At 36.8% G+C, this 20,088-nt stretch overlaps 1 protein-coding gene across 1 annotated transcript in view; it reads left to right on the top strand.

Annotated features, from left to right (window-relative positions):
* The first annotated feature begins 249 nt into the window (after positions 1 to 249).
* LOC143860237 (importin beta-like SAD2) overlaps positions 250 to 20,088 on the top strand; it is a 34,202-nt gene continuing 14,363 nt past the window's right edge. The window contains exons 1-10 of the mRNA XM_077370800.1: positions 250 to 595; positions 1,541 to 1,676; positions 1,760 to 1,847; positions 5,819 to 5,968; positions 7,059 to 7,221; positions 7,307 to 7,491; positions 7,584 to 7,757; positions 16,462 to 16,607; positions 16,716 to 16,839; positions 16,927 to 17,107. Coding sequence (XP_077226915.1) covers positions 506 to 595; positions 1,541 to 1,676; positions 1,760 to 1,847; positions 5,819 to 5,968; positions 7,059 to 7,221; positions 7,307 to 7,491; positions 7,584 to 7,757; positions 16,462 to 16,607; positions 16,716 to 16,839; positions 16,927 to 17,107 — 1,437 coding nt within the window. The 5' untranslated portion in view covers positions 250 to 505. The remainder of the gene's footprint in view (positions 596 to 1,540; positions 1,677 to 1,759; positions 1,848 to 5,818; positions 5,969 to 7,058; positions 7,222 to 7,306; positions 7,492 to 7,583; positions 7,758 to 16,461; positions 16,608 to 16,715; positions 16,840 to 16,926; positions 17,108 to 20,088) is intronic.

Here is a 20,088-nt window from a genome sequence, read left to right as displayed (position 1 = left end):
CCAACCCAACCCGAAATTTAATCGGGTTTTGGCTTTCCCAAACCCTAACCAAACCCAACCTAAGGAAATGCCAACCCAACCCGAGCCCAAATCGGGTTGAACGGTTTGGGTCCGGGGTTCAACCCGACCCAAGAATTCCATCTTACACGTCTTTGTTGAGTCGCCCGGACCCAAGAATTCCATCTTACACGTCTTTGTTGAGTCGTTACGGTCTCTCTTGGGTCAACCTCTGCTGTCTGTCTTCGGACCTCCCAAACCCTAACCTTAAATGCCCACTCTTTCCTCTCCCTCTCACACGTCCCCTCAAAATCCACTCCGTCTAAAACCCCCCTCTCTCTCTGTCTCTCATCCAACATTTGTATTTCCTTTTGCAATCAAAAGGGCTTCGAATCTGATTAAAAGTTTAAAACCCTCGTTATACAATTCCATCAATCCATTCATCTAGCACCTAATCTGATTCTCGATTTCCTCCAAACTCAATTCTTAGGGTTTTTTTTTTCCGATCATGGATTTACCAAGCCTTGCTGTTGTTCTTCATTCGGCACTTACTTCTAATCCTGAGGAAAGAAAATCAGCAGAGGAGAGCCTCAATCAGGTGATTCCTTTCCCTTTTCCTTTTTTTTTCTGATCTAATCATCTCTTTATTTTCACGGATTACTAATTTTCAATGGAAATTTGTGTTTGATGATTGTTTCGTAATCTATACTGAAGGGTTTTTTTGCAATATGTTCTGACTTTCTGCTCATAGATGCTAGAAATTTTATGATGTGTGGCCTATCGATTGGATGATCTGATCCGTCCATTTGTGGGGACACAACATAAATAGGTTGTGCCCCAAAAATCATTTCGATAGGATCATTCTAACCATCTGATCTATAGAAGTGATTTCTCTCTATAGATCGAAGGGTTAGGATCATCCCATGGAACACAGCCTATTTAAGTCGTGGCCCAACGAATGGACGGTTTGGATCATCCTATGGAGTGGGCCGCACCACACTTTTTTAAAAATACGGGTTTATATGCTGCCACATATCATATAATTTCTCCATAGATGCATATTGACTGTTCCCCCCCCCCTTTTGAGTGGCAAAAAAGCATATTGAATGTTATTTGTTTGTTGAAGACGATTTGATATGATGTGGGTTTATTTCTTTGGTTTGATTGCAGCAATTAGTTTAAATTAGCTAGTGTGTGGCATTATTGATTTGCAATCTGTTGATTCTGAACAATGCCTCTTTTATCATCGACTCATCAGAAGAGTCTTTTTATTTGAGAATTTTAGTTAGTGCATATTTGTAAGCTGCAAGTTATATGGGATCTGAGTCCAGCTCATTATGCGCTCTTCTATTAAATTGCTATTTATTTCGTCCGTATTCATTTTACTAAATGATTTCCTGATAAATCTAAGATTGGCCCACCTTTGATTTAAAGCTTATAGATTATAACATGAAACTGCATTTTTGCACTATCTGTTGGAGTGTTTCTATTTTTTTCTAAGTTCAAAGTGTTATTTAAACATGTTTTTTTTTTCTTCTCCCAGTTCCAGTATACTCCACAACATTTGGTGAGGCTGTTGCAGATCATTGTAGATGGTAACTGTGACATGGCTGTACGCCAAGTTGCCAGTATTCATTTCAAAAACTTTGTTGCTAAAAATTGGTCACCTAATGAGCCTGGTATGTCTGTATTAAGATGTGAAAGCTCAATCAATTGTTTTTTCATATGTGATTTTAACAAATTTTTAATCTAATTATTGTAGATGAGAAGCACAAGATATCAACAACTGACAAAGAGATGGTCAGGGAGAACATTCTCCTATACATTGCTCAAATTCCCCCTCTATTGAGGTACACCAACAAGTGTCCATCAGCAACATATGTAACTTCTTGATTGGTAATTTGCAATGATGATTGGCAATTTTGCTTTACCACTTGTCTCCTTAAGCTGCATAACTAAGAAATTCTTAAGCATTGGTGGATCACATATTCTGCATAATTCTCTAAATCTGATGATTTTTTTGTTTCTTTTATGCACGGACACGGAATATTTCTATTTGGCTTTTTGAGATGTAACTTAGTGTTCTCTTGTAGTCCTCATTTCACTCCCAAATCTTTGAACTTGTGTCTGTTTCTTATGTATATTTTTTGGTCCTAAGTTTTACGGCTTCTTTTCACCCTAAATCTGCTTGTATATGGGCCTTTGGCATTTTGAATATATGATCTTCCAAATAGATCTCTTTTTTGTTTCATAAGAATCATAATTTTTGTTTTCACTGAAAAAGATGGACAAAAAGAGGAGTTCACATTGATTTGTTCTCTTTTGTGTCCTCTATATGTATATTTTCAATTCTTTCTTGAACAGGCTATGGGATCTTTGAAAAGGAGCTGGTGGTTTGTTAGATTTTTTTTTTTTTTGGAATGGCGCTGGTGGTTTTTTAGATATGAAAAATGAATTGTGATGGAAGTTTGAAATTTGCCTGTTTTCACTGAAAAAGATGGACAAAAAAGGGAGTTCACATTGATTTGTTCTCTTTTGTGTCCTCTATATGTATATTTTCAATTCTTTCTTGAACAGGCTATGGGATCTTTGAAAAGGAGCTGGTGGTTTGTTAGATTTTTTTTGGAATGGCGCTGGTGGTTTGTTAGATATGAAAAATGAATTGTGATGGAAGTGTGAAATTTGCCTGTTTCAAATCCTCTCTTCTTCTTGTTGAAGATGAGAGAGGATGTGACTAATTTCTTGAAATTGGAGTACATTAGTGAAAATGGTGAAGAGGGAGGTTGTTCATTCTTTGGGATGTAATAAAGGTGACCAGCCAAACTCCTATCTAGGTTTCCCTCTATGTTTTCACATGTTAATAATGGTGACCAATCAAACTCCTATCTAGGTTTCCCTCTCTGTTTTGACAGACCCACAAGAAGCCAGTGGGATCCTATGCTCGACAGAATTGAAGAACATGTGCAAGCCATCTAAGGAGGGAGGTTTTGGGGTTCATAAGTTGAGATTGATGAACTATGCATTACTGGGAAAGTGACCACGGACAATTGGTGAATAAAGGGAGCACCTTTGGAAATCAGTGATGATGCTAAATACGGTTCCAACTTTGGACGTTGGGTTCCCGTTGATGAATGACTAAAGAGGTAATGATTTGGGTAGATGTTCCGAAACTTAACCCCGCTTTCCAGAAGGGGATACATTTCCTTGCAGGAGCGTAAGATTAGATACTTGATAAACACTTGGTGTGGCAATAAAACACCAAAGGACGACTTCCCAATTGTCTACAGTGTCTCTTCCCTCAAAGAAAGCAACGTAGCAGGTTATTTACATAGAATCAAGTGTTGTGGACTGGTCTGACTAGAGCATACAGTTCTAACGGAATTTTTCAGATTGGGAAGTAGATAATGTAGCCTCTCTTTTAAGAAGAATCAAATCAGTTTAAATTAAGCGACTGGGCACGAACCAAAGGGTTTGGAAATGGAATTCTGATGGCGTTGTCTCTGATTTGTTTATAATATTTTTTTATATTTTTCTAATTTATATATAACTGGATGAATAAATAATTAATTAGTCATTTTATTATTGTCTATGATTTTTTTAGAAATCTCTTTATATTTTTTGATTTATATATAACTGAATGAATGTTACGATTTGCGATACGATATGAATCATATGATTCGACATCCCTTTAGGAAAGGACGTGCTGATTTATTGTACGCTTGAGATGTGTGGACTTTTCAAAATTCAAACCACATTTGGTTTACAATTTTAACATTTTCCCTAATGATTCTTATCCATATCCCACACTCACATAATGGATCCTTGCCTTCAACGTATCCTTAGGATTTGGAACTTGGAGGATCCTCATACCGAATCCTCATAATATCCAATATCCACATCCGTATCTAGGTAACTTCAACCAAAATTGATGCAACCACTCATTAAAAACAGAAAGGAAATTGACAAATTGTGGAAGAAGACAATCTAAGAGAGATAGAGATCAACGATTTTAAAAAAAGAGATAGAGATCAACCCAAAAGATGATCAGGATCACTCCAATTTGTATTGGGGTTTTGAAGTTCCGAACCATGAAACTAACTTTCTTAAAACCTATTGAAATCTCATCATTTTTTCTAAGAAAACAAACCTGACATATATTTAACAAACACATTCAAATTCTGACTTGCTCACCCCAAGGCTAATGAAATTTGTGGGTTATTAAATTCCACTTAAAACAATGGATTCAAGTTTCGGTCGAAACGTGTTGGTTTCAATGTGCACTGGAACGGAATTGTTTTGAGTACCGTATGTCGGTTGAAATTTCAATGAAATCTGAAAAAAAGATGCCATGTGTCAGCCGTTGCCTTGTATCAACCGATTGTTCTTCTCTCTCTCTCTCTCTCTCTCTCTATATATATATATATATATATATCTTCTCTTTTTTGCGATTCTCGGATCTCCCGCCATCTTGAGGTTGTCATTTCGCTCCTTACGACGTGGGCATCCATTAAGCTTCTATAATCGCCGCCAGAACGAGCAGGGTAAATCTTTGTCTCCTCCTTCGTCGATCAGAAACTAATGTTCTCTTTGTTGTTTGTCAAAGGGGAGAGGAGAGGAAACCTAACTCAATGTCCCTTCTCTTAGGCTTTATAAAAGGGACTGATATCAGCGCTGCCATATTTTGATAATGACAGTACTCTTCATTTTACTCTTTCCTTATTCGGCTATCAAAGTCTATAAAATGAAGAGAGTAGTGTCATTATCAATGTATGGTGAAATTAATAGAAATATTATAGACTGAAATGTCTATTAGATAGGTGACTGCCTGTAACAAGTATAACAAAATTTCTCTCTGTCCCCTTTTATAAAGTATAACCGTCTATTTATTCAGCACTACCATATTTTTGATAATGCACTTCATTGTTCCAAACATGGCGTCAATGCATGCCAGTAGTTTGTTTTAAAACCATTGTAGATGGCTGTCTTGCTTATGTGATGGTTTCTAAGTGTGTATTTTCACTTATTCTAGCATTTCTTGACGTTTCATATTAAATTACCTTTATTTGCATAGGTTTCCATACATATCCACGATTTCACGGGATTCACTGATATTCCCAGTTTCTATGATTACTGAAACGCATACCAAAATTGGCACTTAACTCCGTGCTTAAAAGTTAGAAGAACGTAATTAAATGACTAAATATACCCCTTAGACTTTTGAAAAATGTTCTACCGCTATTGTAAAGATGGGCTGCCAGTAATCATTCAAGACCACAACCCAAGAATTTCTGGTTCTATTGACACGGTGGGGCCCATTTAAACCCCTCCCAAGTTTTAATATAAGATTCTTTTATATGATTGTTGGAACTGAAGTTCTAGCTGTCCTCTTGGACTTCTTATTCTTCCTCTTTGTTGATGATTGTCAAGCATCTCTAGGGCTGGAGTAGGCAACAAATGTATAAAGTGCGTGGTTCCTCAAGTCTTGCTATCTTTAATATCTTGGCTCTACTGACTGGCTCTACTTTCTTGGTATGTCTTACCATGCATTTTCTAGAGGACCCTAACCTGCCTTAAGGATGTCCTTTTAGATTCTAAACTGTCTGTTTTTTTTTTTTTTTTTTTTTTTTGCATATTTTAATAAAGTTGCATATTCAAACTTTTGCTATCTATTCGCATCGTAGAACACAATGCCATACAGTGTACATTGGAAAATGTTTATTGGCTCTTTTCTTTGTTGTCATTGTACAATTTATTCATTTTGATGATTCTGAATTTCTGTCCCATGGGAGGAACCTCCTAACACCTGCTTTGCATGAAACAGAGCACAGCTTGGGGAGTGCCTAAAAACAATCATCCATGCTGATTACCCGGAACAATGGCCTACCCTTCTCCATTGGATAAAGCACAACTTACAAGATCAACAAGTATATGGAGCTTTATATGTATTGAGGATTCTTTCTCGCAAATATGAGTATGTCCCTTTAGTAGTGCAAAAGAAATTTTCTTTTTCTAGTATTTGTTGTTGACTGCTTATAGGAGATAACATTTTCAATCGTTTGACCATCATTGTCTTAGGTTTAATTTGGAAACAGACATGTTTGCTTCAGTGCGCATTTGTTTGACAAGACAACCCAATAGCCTGATAATCAGCTCATCCTTACTGTTGTATTACTATTATCAAGTTTCTTCAAATATATGATCAGTACGAAATGATCTGTAATGGTTTAATTTGTGTATAATCATATATTGACAAGTAAACCTGATACACCTGAGTAAATGTCTCTTAATTTTGTCTTTGATTCCTCTTCAGACATGCATATTTGACTTGAAATATTCTCGAAAAAGGAAAAAAAAGAAAGGAAAAGTATCATTCTTTCTGATTTTCTCGAGGTTTAAAATTTCGGTTTCGGTGTCGGTTGCCGAAAGCGAAATTTTGGCCGAAATCCGGTAATAAAAAAAACAAAATTTCACTCATGTGCCGAAATTTCAGCTGAAGTATTTTGGTAACTTCAGCCGAAATTTTGAAAAAAAAAACCAAAAAATTCTGAAATAAATGTTCAAAAATTTAAAATGGCCAAAATTTCAGAAATTCCGAAATTTCAGCTGAAATCTGGGCCGACACCGAATACATGTATTTTCGGTGTCGGCCTTGTACGAAATCCGAAATTTCAGTATTTCGGCCGAAATTTTAATCCATGTTTTCTCTCCATCTTTATATTTCCAACTACGTAGAAGCATGAAAGTGCATTTACTTATGCTTATCAAATCAGGTACTGCATTTTTACTTCCTGGAAAATGCTTTGCGTTCCTTATCTGAAGGGTCTCATATTTATTATTATTTTTGAATGATTGAAGGGTCCAAATTTATTTTCTTTTAAAAATCTGAACTTCCATTTTCTTTTCTTCTCTGCACTTGATTGAGTATTGCATTTCCTTCTCAGGAATCTTTTTTTATTCTCTCTCTCTATTGTTGAACCGAGGGTCCTTTGTATTATTTTAATTCTCTTTTCCCTTAAACATTAACTTCCCTAACTGTTCTTTTCTTTTGATCCCATCTGGAGGTTCAAGTCGGATGAAGAGCGGACACCAGTTTACCTCATTGTTGATGAAACATTTCCTCATTTACTTGGTATATTTAACGGACTTGTTCAGATAGGCAACCCATCGCTGGAAGTGGCAGATTTAATCAAACTCGTCTGCAAAATATTCTGGTCTTTGATATATGTATGCATCTTACCACAAGTTGACTTTGTTGTTAAATCTATTTTAGTGTTTATCATTTACATTGTTTTTCGCTCTGTTTTCCCAGTTAGAGATTCCAAAGCAGCTTTTTGATCCCAATGTGTTTAATGCTTGGATGATCTTATTCCTGAGCATATTGGAAAGGTCCGTCCCTTTAGAAGGCCAACCGACAGACCCAGAGTTAAGAAAATCATGGGGTTGGTGGAAAGTGAAAAAATGGACAGTTCACATATTAAACCGAATATACACTCGGTGGGTGCTTGGAATCTTAATTGATTTCTGAAACTTGGTTAACTGTTGTTGAAATATTTTGGTAATATGACATTTTAATCCTAACCTTACAGGTTTGGAGATTCGAAGCTTCAAAAACTGGAGAACAAAGCTTTTGCTCAAATGTTTCAGAAGAATTATGCTGGAAAAATTCTAGAATGCCACTTAAAGTTGTTAGATGTGATACGTGTAGGTGGATATTTACCTGATAGGGTTACCAATCTTATTCTCCAATATTTGAGCAGCAGGTTGGTGTAATTTGAATTCTCATAGTTTCTCAACTTCAATTATATACTTGTTAATTCCTTAATGTGTTCCAAACACTTATTATCCTATGCTGCTACACTACTTCGACTCTTATTAACATTAACTTTTTGTTTCTTCAAAAATTTGGAAGGGTGTTATATTAGGGGGCAGCAGGTAGAAGAGCACAAAATGTTATTATTGAGACTATATTAGCTGTAAGCCCTGATCTAGAAAAAAGGATAAATGCATAAACTTTGTGAGTTATTGCACCATGTGTTAAATTTGCTAATTCTATGTTTACTAAGGAAAAAGAGACAATTAAAAACACAGATTTTTTTTTAAAATAACACATATTAAAGACCAATTCTAAGATAATAATAAAGATGAGCAATCTTATTCCAAAATGTAAGAATCCTATTACATATTTTTCAAATCCTTAATATAATTTTGTAATTACTAAGAATTCATAACTACTAACTAACTGTCTACGGAAGCTCAACAAAATAACTAAAAATAAAACTCAAACTCCTACGGATAACACAATTTCCAAACTACGATTGCTCAATCCCCATCCTATGTTGTTAAGTTTGTTCGTTTCAGAAAGCTCCATCGTCAATCTCCACATCACCTGTGGGAGGAAAATAGGTCAAGCAAGTTGTACAACTGGAGAAGACTTAATATAATAAAAGTGCTATAATGAGAATTGCATTACAAAATTGTTCTATATATCAGTTTCAGAAGGTGACAAATTATAGATAGTCTACGAAAATAACAATAAAAGCATGCGATGGGTAAGCAAGATCACCAACAAGAACGAATCATGGCGAAGCAATAGAATATGGCATGAAGGGAAATAAAAACATTCCAACTCAATAAAGAGATAAGTGTAGGTAACTAAAGCAAAAACAACATCATGCGTACTATAAATCTATCTTCAATCCATTTTATTAACAACATCATAAGTATATATCCCAAGTCATCATCACCTGGCCGAAGCGGGTGGAAGCATATGTTTTTATATATATGCCACGCATATATAGAGGTCAATACTGTTACCATACGACGACGGAAAATATATGCATAAGATCATACGTCTTTTTTTTCCAAATCAAATCATTTCAAAATTTTCTTTTCTTTGAAATTCCAAGGTACAGAAATATGACGTATTCGAACGTGATAATAAAGAACCAAATCCATAATATAAAGCCATTACAAGAATCGTTATTACATAAGTTAACTATAACTTGCCTTTGCTTCCTCGAGTGTGACGAAAAGAATGTAAATGGCTGTAAGGATCAATCAGGAAGGTACCTTTTATAATTTCCATTTCAATTGTCAAAAATTTGTTCACGTTAGCCTCTTTAATAATGATAACTTCCCCCGTTGACAAGTGACATAATAAGACGGAAAATTAAATAAGGTAAATAGGTTAAATTGAAAAGAATTTTACGTGAACAAATTTTTGACACTTGAAATGGAAATTGTACCGGGTATCTTCCTGGTTGATCCTTCGAGCCATTTACATTCTTTTCGTCGAACTAGGGAAGCAAAGGCAAGTTGTAGTTGACTTATGTAATAACGTTTCTTGTAATGACTTTGTATTATGGATTTGGTTCTTTATTATCACGTTCAAATACGTCATATTTCTGTACCTTGGAATTTCAAAGACGAGAGTTTTTAAAGGATTTGATTTGGAAAAAAAAACGTATGAACTTATGCATTTATTTCTTGTCGCCATATGGTAATGTGTGTGTGTATATATATATATATATATATATATATATATATATATATATATATACTCGCGCGCGCACAGACACACATATATATATCAAGACCTATGCTTCCACCCGCTTCGTCCAGGTGATGATGACTTGGGATATATACATATGATTTTTTTAATAAAATGGATTGAGGATATATTTATTGTACACATGATGTTTTTGCTTTAGTTACTTACACTTATTTTTTTATCTTGAGTTGGCATGTTTTTATTTCCCTTCATGCCATATTTTGGTGCTTCGCCATGATTCGTTCTTGTTGGTGATCTTGCTTACCCATCGCATGCTTTTGTTGTTATTTTTGTAGACTATCTATAATTTGTCACCTTCTGAAACTGATATATAGAACAATTTTGTAATGCAATTCTCATTATAGCACTTTAATTATGTAAAGTTTTTTCCAGTTGTACAACTTGCTCGACCTATTTTCCTCCCACAGGTGATGTGGGGATTGATGATGGAGCTTTTTCAAACGAGCAAACTTAACAACATAGGATGGGGATTGAGCAATCATAGGGGAATGGTGTTATCCCAAAGAGTTTGAGTTTGAGTTTTATTTTTAGTTATTTTTTTGAGCTTACGCAGATAGTTAGTTAGTAGTTATGAATTCTTAGTAATTACAAAATTTTATTTGGGATTTGGAAAATATGTAATAGGATTCTTACATTTTGGAATAAGATTTGCTCATCTTTATTATTATCTTAGATTTGGTTTTTTGTATGTTTTATTTTAAAAAAAAATTTCCTTATGTTTTTAATTCTCTTTTTCCGTTGCGACCCAATGTGGAAATTGGGTCGTTACACTTGTTTATTATTATTTTTTTAACAGGTCAAAGAAACTATTTGTAGAAAGTGCAAATATCACATTAGGCATGTAAGATCAATTGAGTAACTCCCTGCTGACTGCTAGTAATTTTAGGATTTGCCATTTGGTTTCCTAAACTGTTACCTCTCAAGGTACTTAGTAATCCTTCCTAATTTTATGAAGTAGGCTGTCTCTCTATCTCTAATAACCATTGTTTAAAAACTACACGAGTCAATCATCTACTCACCCAAGTCTACATGGTTTTACCTTGGCTAAGTTCTTGTCCTAGTTTGAGTTTTCCCCTACTAAGTCGAGCATAAACTTCTTTGGCATTCCTAAGTTGCTGAAAAAAATGATCTCTTCAATCATTAGCTTGCATGAGTTTACTTCTTTTTACATTGGATCAGTTCCTGTCCTAGTCCAATTTTAAACACTGGTAATAACATACATTAGGGATGAAAGGTCAAGTTCTTTAGCTGGTAATAACATACATTAGGGATGAAAGGTCAAGTTCTTTAGCTGGCTAATTTTGGGCATCTTTTGTTCACTAAAAGGCTTGCGCCTCTATGTAAATTGGTTATCTGTTTAAGTGCGACCAAATTCCTTCAATCCAAGTGGCCTAGTAGATGCACCATCTCTCTCTCCGCAGACCTAGCAGATACTTGATGCAGTGCTGACTTGGCAGCCATGTCACTCTTATGTGGCTTGGGTGGAGTACCCAAGGTTGTTTTGAAACGAATGCTTCAAAGACTTTGTCTACAACTTCCTCATTTATTAGTCCCCGTAAGTTTTATTTCATTAAGAGGTGTGGTAAGTTGAGTTTCATTAACTAGTGTCTAGTAAGTTGTATTTCATCAACTAAGTTTAGTAAGTTGTGTTTCTTTTAAGTCCAGTAAGTTGTGGTGCTGAAAATTGTAGTAGTTAATGTTGTGTATAGATTTTTATGTAAGAGTTTTATTTAATAAATTGTATGAGAAGGAATGAGGGATTTTGGAAAAGCTTTGATTATTGATAATATATTAATTTGGTTGAGCATTGCTGCCGTTTCCTTCTTCTCATAGTTGTGTTCTTGTGCTCTACTTTTGTCTTCCTCCCTCTTAATCACCCGCATCATCTGATATCGGAGCCAATGTTACTCTCTCGGGCTAGCTTCACTTTGCTTTCTTTTCATGGCGGTGGAGGAAGAAGTTGAGTTTCATTAACTAGTTTCTAGTAAGTTGTTGTTCATCAACAAAGTTTAGTAAGTTGTGGTGCTGAAAATTGTGGTAGCTAATGTTGTGTATAGATTCTTATGTAAGAGTTCTATTTAATGTATTGTATGTGATGGAATGAGGGATTTTGAAAAAACTTAGATTATTGATAATATATCAATTTGGTTGAGCATTGCACCCGTTTCCTTCTTCTCTTAGTTGTGTTCTTGTGCTCTACTTTCGTCTTCCTCCCTCTTAATCACCCGCATCATCTGATATCGGAGCCAATGTTACTCTCTCGAGCTAGCTTCACTTTGTCTTCTTTGCATGCGGCACGAAGAGGTAGAGGAAGATGTGGTAACTAAATGATGGAAGATTTGAGAGATGAAAGAGATGATGAACTTCAAGTACTTTGAAGACAAGTTGGGTAACTTACCATGCAAATTGAACTCCAAGAAGCTTGTAATGGATCAAGCTATGGAAATTCTAGTGATAAGTTTGATGTGAACCCCCTTTTTTTAAAAAAAAGTTTGATGTGAACCCCTTTACCAATAATTGCGAGGAGGCTAGGTTGGGGAGGTTCCATCGTGATGTCTACTCTATTAAGGTTGACTTTCTGGAGTTCAATGGTCGTCCACAACCTAAGGAGTTTCTTGAATGACTTAGTGCCATTGATAAGTCCTTTGAATACAAGGAGACACCCGAAAGTCAACATGTCAATATTATGACTATAAGGCTGCATGGCTACGCTTCGACATGGTGGGATAAAGTTCAAGAGATGAGCATCCGCAAAGGAAAACGTAAGATTTCTTCTTGGGAGAATGAAGTCTAGGCTCAAGGAGAAATTTCTTCCATTGGATTTTTCTCAGATTATTTTTTTCACAATTCAAAAACCTACGCCAAAAATCCAAGAACGTTTTGCACTGAAAAGTTCTACAAACTCATGGCTTATAATGATATTCAAGAAAGTGAAGATCCACTTGTTGCAAGGTTTGCTGGCGGTTTGCGGTTTCCTAATGATGAGGTTGAGATGCACCAATCATTGAGTTTCATTGATGCTTATCAACTAGCCTCGAAGGTGGAGGCTAAACTTACTCGTTGTAGTGCCATGAAATTTGTGGATATTTGTTGTCTCTATCCTTCTCTCAAAGGTGAATCTTCACATGGTGGAGGTGCTAATTCAAAATCCAAAAATTTCAACTAGCATTCTACAAAATCAGCCCCCACACATTCGGTTGGAAATTAGTCCAATTGCTCCAACAATCCCAACGCTTGTTTCAAGTATGGTCAAGTTGGACATCGTTAGAAAGATTGTCCAATGAGGCAAGTGGTGGCCTTCGGTGATGAAGAAAATAAGGAGGTTCTTGTTGATTATTCAAATCAACCCATATATGATGAGGAAGATGACATACAACATGAGGAGATTGAACCCGAGGAAGGTGAAGGTTTGGTGATCTGAAGGGCATTTGCTACACTAAAGGTTGATTCCGATGATGATTGTCTTCATTCCAACATTTTCAAGACGATGCAAATCTCATGTCAAGGTTTGCACCATTGTGATTGTTGGTGTGAGCTGTTAAAAGATTGTATCTCATGAAATGGTGAACAAGCTCAATCTCCAAACCAAACCCCATCTCTCTGATTGCATGGTTCAAGAAGGGTAATGGGGTCAAGTTTTCAAGTTTTTAAGCGATGTTCAGTTTCATTTTCTAGGGTTAAAAATTACCATGGCCAAGTTTGGTGTGATATAGTTACTATGGATGTTTGCCACATACTCCTAGGAAGGCCATGACGATATGATAGAAATGTCCCCCATGATGCTTGTAAAAATACATATACCTTTAGGATGGGAAAATTAGAAATTGTTCTTTTTCTAGTAAAGAGGTAAAGACACCTAAATCTTTATTATAGTAGGGTGGCAATTTTCTCATTTCATCAAAATTTGCAAAATAAAGTGAGAGTAGTGGTATTGGGTACATGCTAGTTATCATTCAAAAAAATTGTGTACATGCTAGTTGCTAAAGGTCTTGAAAAATCTTTCGATCTGCCTAGTGAGTTAGAACCTCTAAGAGGAATGAACTTCCTCCTCCAAGAGACATTCAACATCAAATTGATTTGATTCCTGGTTCTAATCTTCCTAACAAAGCTCACTACTGTATAAATTCTAAAGAACATGAAGAGTTGAACCTGCAAGTTATGGAGTTGTTGACGAAAGGTTATATCAAACAAAGCACGAGCTCTTTTGTGGTGTCGGCTTTATTAACTCCAAAGAAAGATAGAACATGACATGTGTATGGACAACTATGCCATTAATAGGACCAGTTTCAAATACCGGTTTCCTATTCTAAGAATTGATGATATGTTTGACATGTTTGATTGTGCAAAGATATTTTCCAAGATTAATCTTAGAAGTGACTACCATCAAATTCGAATCAAGCTGAGTGATGATTGGAAGACCGCTTTCAAGACATGTGAATGCTTTTATGAGTGGCTTGTTATGCCAGTTGGCTTCTTCAATGCTCCAAGTACCTTCATGAGGGTAATGAATCAAGTCCTTCGCCCTTTCATTGGAAAGTTTGTTGTTGTTTATTTTGATGACATTCTTGTTCATAGTCATGATAAAAGTGTGCATGTAGAACATGCGAGGGTTGTTCTAACCACTTTGAGAGGTGAAAAACTCCATATAAACCTCAAAAAGTGTTTTTTCATGACAACTAGCCTAGCTTTTTTGGACTTTGTATTGAATGAGCCCATTGACTTTCACATGGATTAAATTGGATGATGAGAAGATCAAAGCTGTCCAAGAACGGCCTGTACCAAAGAGCTTGCAAGAAGTGAGGAGTTTCTATGGATTTGCCTCATTCTATCATCGATTCATAAGAAATTTCAGCACTATGTCATACCCCGTTGACTTATTGCATGAAGAAAGATGGATTCAAGCGGATAATGGAGGCCGAAAAGAGTTTTCAACTTGTAAAAAATAGGCTATCTAGTACTGTGCTTGCTTTGCCTGATTTTGAGAAGTTCGAGGTTGAGCGATGCTTCTCATGTGTGCATCGGTGGAGTACTTAGCCAAGCAGGTCATCTCATTGCTTTCTTTAGTGAAAAACTCTATGAAGCAAAGTACTCTGCCTATGATGTGGAATTTTATTCTCTTGTTCAACAACTTCAAATGGAGTTTATTTTGAATTTCGATCATGAAGCTCTCACCCACATCAACAATCAAGGAAGCTAAACCGAAGACATGCAAAGTGGGTTGAAGCCTTAAGCAAGAGGCAGATGCTCTTAGTAGATGAGTAGCTCTTCTAAATTCCATAAGTGTACAACTCGAAGGGTTTGATGCCATTAGAGACATGTATGCCAATGATGATGACTTTGCTAAAATTTGGAAGTTTTGCAGAGAAGGGAAACATGAAGATTATCTTCTCCAAGATGATTTTCTCTTTAATGGGATTCACTTATGCATTTCAAAATATTCCCTTAGAGAATACATTATTAATGAGCTACATTCGGGAGGTTTAGGAGGACAACTTGGAAGAGACAACATTGTTTTGCTAGTGAAAGTGAAATATTTTTGGCCTACCATTTAATCGGTGTCGAATTTGCCAAACATGCAAGGGACATTTTATTCTTGGCAGGAAGATTATGGATGCTTCTTATGTTGCTAATCTATATTTCAAGGAGGCAGTTAAGCATCATGGTTCATTTTTTCATATAGAGATACTAAATTCCTTAGTCATTTTTGGAAGTGCTTGTGGCAGTGTTTAAACGCGAATGCGGCTGATGGAAATCCTAGTCGACTAGGCACGTTGCGGTCGAGTACTCCGTTGACACGGGTGAGTACTCCGTTGACGCCGTACCACATAGGAACACCAATACGACTCCGTTCCACATAGCATGAACTTCTATGCCCGCTGCACCACCTTCATTGCTTGGGACTGCTTAAGATAGAGCAACCCGCGAATTAGGATCAAAGAACACCCCCTCCCTCTCCTGCGGGCACACACGCATGCACATATATGACATGGTATACGGGCATAACGAGACTTGGAAAGCTTGATTTAACTAAATCCCTTTTTACTTAAACCTATTCTAACACTAGGGTTCTTTTGCTTGTGTGTGTACATACGTTTGTTTAAAGCACTTAGCCAAAGCGATAAGGTTTGGAGAGCTCATAGAGAGTTTGATCACTTGTTGATCGGTTCATATCCGATTTAAGTGTATGCTTTACAATTATGCACAGATGAGGAGACGATGAACATTTTTTATTGCTCTCAAGCACATCATGCAAATGCTTATTTCTACGGTGAAGATGGTCATGCGTTAAAAGCTTATTTCATGTCGCCATTGAATCAGAAGCTTCATTCTCGGTGGGACGAGAATGCCCCACCCTTTCAGCAAAGCTGGTGGAGACTCTATTGGCAAGATAAGAACTCTAATGGAATACATAATGAAAAACTCATAAACTCACTCTATGGATTGCATTGCCACAATTTCGTATCAATATCTTGCAGATGTATGTAAAATGTAGCAATTGGTGCTCTCCTGCTTTAGTCCCCTCTATAAATATTGAACAACACAACCCTCTCTGTCACGCCCCCGACCCGGAAGCGTGGAAACGGGTTCTTGTGTTACACTTTCCGTCTCATAACAATAACCAAATGCATCTACTCCTCAATTGACCTATAAAGGTTCGCTTGTTCGATGAATATTACACTAACATTTCTTGTTATGAAACAACTAAGAAGTACTTTTGAAGATGTCTTTAGTATGATATTGATTTGCAACTTTATTTGGAATCCTCATAAGCTTCCTGTTGCTTATTTCCTGTTTACATTACATGTCTAAATCTTTTAAAAACTAAAAAAAATGGGTAGTTCTAGTTGAGGTGACAATCTTTCTTAAGCGGGGTAAATTTCCTTTTTCTGCAGTATTTCGAAGAATAGTATGTATCAGTTACTGCAGCCACAGCTTCACATTCTTCTTTTTGAGATAATTTTTCCACTTATGTGCTTCAATGACAATGATCAAAAGTTGTGGAATGAAGACCCACATGAATATGTAAGGAAAGGCTACGGTGAGTTTTTAAAATCTAGTAAACTTACTTTCATTAATTCTTCAGTTGTTTCTCTTGATTCCATTCCTAATTTTGCTATCTGGTGTAAGCTAATCCATTTTTGCGCAGATATTATTGAAGACTTATATAGTCCTCGTACTGCCTCTATGGATTTTGTAAGCGAATTGGTGAGGAAACGTGGAAAAGGAAACCTTCAAGAGTTCATTCAATTTGTTGTACTGACTTTTAACAGGTATCATAGCACCTCAGTATCCTGTCTAATCTCTAATCATTTTCAGTTGAAGAATCAAAATTTTTAAGTTATTATCTTGCAATTCAGGTATGATGAGGCACCTGTAGAATATAAACCATATCGGCAAAAAGATGGCGCTCTTCTTGCTATTGGTGCATTGTGTGATAAATTGAAACAAACTGAACCGTATAAGTCTGAGCTTGAGCGTATGTTGGTGCAACATGTTTTCCCTGAATTTAGTAGTCCCGTTGGTCATCTAAGAGCAAAGGTTTGTCACATTTCACTCTCTTTTGTTCTCTAACACCTCCTATAGCTTGCGTTGTATGCTGGATTTAATTTTTAATCGATTTATTCCTTTTAATTGGTGGAGAGATGAACGCTAATTACATGGTTAGTGCCCTCATAGTGTATCAACAGACAAGGAATTGAATGTCACATCTGGAACATTATTTAGTTAGGTCATGGTGCAAATGAAGACTACTCTAGATTTCGTACGATAGGGTTTTTTTTGAGCAGTTGAAATTTCTTTAAAAGGAAAAACAAATTGAAACAGCATGGAGAGAAGGAATGCCCCACAGATGGATCCATTAGAACAAGACAAAAATCTCTCAAATCTCAGGAATAAAATGGCAAGAGACTGTCATTAGAAAAATCCCAATGGTATGCTAATTGATCTACCAAGGAACCTTCTTTATGTATATGGGGAAACATTCATTGATGCAGGACCGAAATGGAAGAAAATTAGAAGGAAATCTAGGGTTTTATGTAAATTTGATGGATGCAATATGATAGGAAGAAATGTGGCTCAACATATCTGATGTGCTCTGAATGCAATTAGGGTTTCCCATGACATTTGAATACAAATATTGAGTGAACAGTCCAGATCTAAAAGATTGTCAATCTCTAAAGTCTAAACTATAGATGATTGAAGGATAGGGGAAAATCTTAGGTTGCAAACGCATAGAGATACAAATGAACTAAAATTGAATAGAAACTCAAACTAGAGAATTGAAGTATGATTGAGAAAACTAGAAGATGGATACAGATGAGGAGTTAAAAGTATGATAGAAGAAAGAAATAAGTATAGATTGCCAAGGCATCACACCAAGTTCTATCTTGGTCTACCTATGACATTGAACTACTAGGGATGTTGACGCAATCTCACCAAGATGAAGAGAATTCATATATATGGTTGCACAAGGCAAAGTGATTTTCTTCGTTAATCATATCATAAAATGCGATGGTCCTAAAGCTTACAATATATAGGCTTCATATCCAAGGTTAAGGCACAGTGATTTTATTCATTAATCATATATATATTTTTGAATGGAAAAGAAATATTATTAAGGAGAAAAAAGGTCAAGATGGTCGATACACATAAGAGATTACAGAAGCCATAAAGATAGGAAAACCGAAAAATCCAAGCTTCCCGCCAAGAGGGAGAAAGAAAGAGATACACGGGCTTAAAATCAAGGGGGGAGAAAGTCAAACAACTCCAGGGTCTCCTTGAGAACCCCAGCCTTAGCGAGCCTTTATGCTTCCCCATTGGTTGATCTCCTGATATGCCTGAAGGATGGAGAGGAACCTCCCACAAGATCGTGCATCTCGTCAAAAAAGGGGGCAAATCTCCAAGGAATAGCGTGAGAAACGCTGAGCCGTTGGATAACATTGAGGCAGTCTCCTTCAATAGTAACTTTATCCAAGATCTCTCTCTCCAACAACCTAATGCCCGAGTGAACTGCAAGAACTTCTGCCTCTGAGGAATCTGTACTTCCAATAGGCCCCGAGAAGCCAATTTCACTGATCTCAACTCGTCTTTAAGCACACCTCCGATTCCATCAGGCCTCGGGTTCCCCAAGCTAGACCCGTCAAAGTTTAGCTTAAATAGACTAGGGGTAAGAGGCTCCCACGCCTGCGCATGAATATGATTTTGCTTATTGGTGAAACATATATCCCTCCACCTGTTCCAAAGATCAAAGTTTGACACAAACTTGAAGGCCAGAACAATCTTTACCCAAGAGATAGTCAGGGCAATCACTTTAATATAGAGGAACGAGGGAATCTTGACGTATCCTTTGAAAATTCGGTTGTTCCTCTCTTTCCATAGAACCCATAGAGTTGCAAGCAAGGATACGTTCCAAAGGATCTTGCCTTTTTTCTCCAAGGGCTTGCCCCTCAACAATCTTGGAGATCTTATGATTCGCTGGGAAGACCCATGATATCCCAAATCTCCTCAGGACGCAACACCACACTTCTGTAGCCAATTTGTAATGAATGAGCAATGGTCCACCGATTCCCCATCCTCAATGCATAGGGCACAATGGTCAGCAATCAGCGTATGCTGCTTTCTCAAGTGATCAATTGCCTGGATCCGATCAAGGAAAGATGCCCATGCGAAGGCGCACACTCTGGAAGGCGCCCGGATGCTCCAAACTCAAGCTACTTTGGAGGAAACAGAGCACGGCGCAAGCTTTTGGTATGTCCCTGAAGTCTTATAATATATACTTTACTCCACAACTCTTACACTCTTCCTGTGACTAAAAAGTCTAACATTCAATCCCTGTTGTGATTAAAACCTAACTCTAGAAACTTCTCACTTTCACGAAAATAAAAACTAAAAACATGTGAGAGAACTGAATATTGACATGAGTACTCTTGCATGTGCAGTAAACCTAACTAAAACCATGACTTTAAATTTCCATTGAAACTGATACGAAAGGAACAGAACGTTTTCGTTTTCATCCCCATCGTCATGCTCACACAAACCAATATGCATACCGAAACTAAAACTGTGAGTAGGGCTGGTAATTTCACCTGTGAAAACGGGATCTGCCTGCCCTGTGCGGGCGGGGATTTCCTGATTTGGGCGGGGGCAGGGATTTAAAAAATCCCCCGGGGAAGGGGCGGGGAGGGAGCTGGGCCCGCTCCGTTTCAATATACAAGCCATTATTAGTACAATCAAAATTTAGTATTGTTTTAGTATTTTTTTTGTGAGAAAACTGGGAACATTAAACCTTTCTTTTATAGTTAGGTCTTTTGAATGAATTAGGAATTCTAGAGCTCCCTTTTTTTAACTAGAAAACTGAGAGATTAGTGTGCGGGGTAGGGACGGGGAATTCCCGTCCCCATCCCCGCCCCATTGCCAGCCCTAACTGTGAGTGTATTGGTAATAGGATGACCCCGCTCATCCAACCTCGAGCATGTCTCCATTTATAATTCATTCACATCTATTCAATAAATGAAGGATCA

Source organism: Tasmannia lanceolata, unplaced genomic scaffold (assembly GCF_043159265.1).
Source record: "Tasmannia lanceolata isolate RefF3 unplaced genomic scaffold, GAP_Taslan_0.1 ptg000037l, whole genome shotgun sequence".
Classification (NCBI taxonomy): domain Eukaryota; kingdom Viridiplantae; phylum Streptophyta; class Magnoliopsida; order Canellales; family Winteraceae; genus Tasmannia; species Tasmannia lanceolata.
Note: the sequence above shows the minus strand (reverse complement) of the source record. Positions and strands in the feature narration are given on the sequence as shown.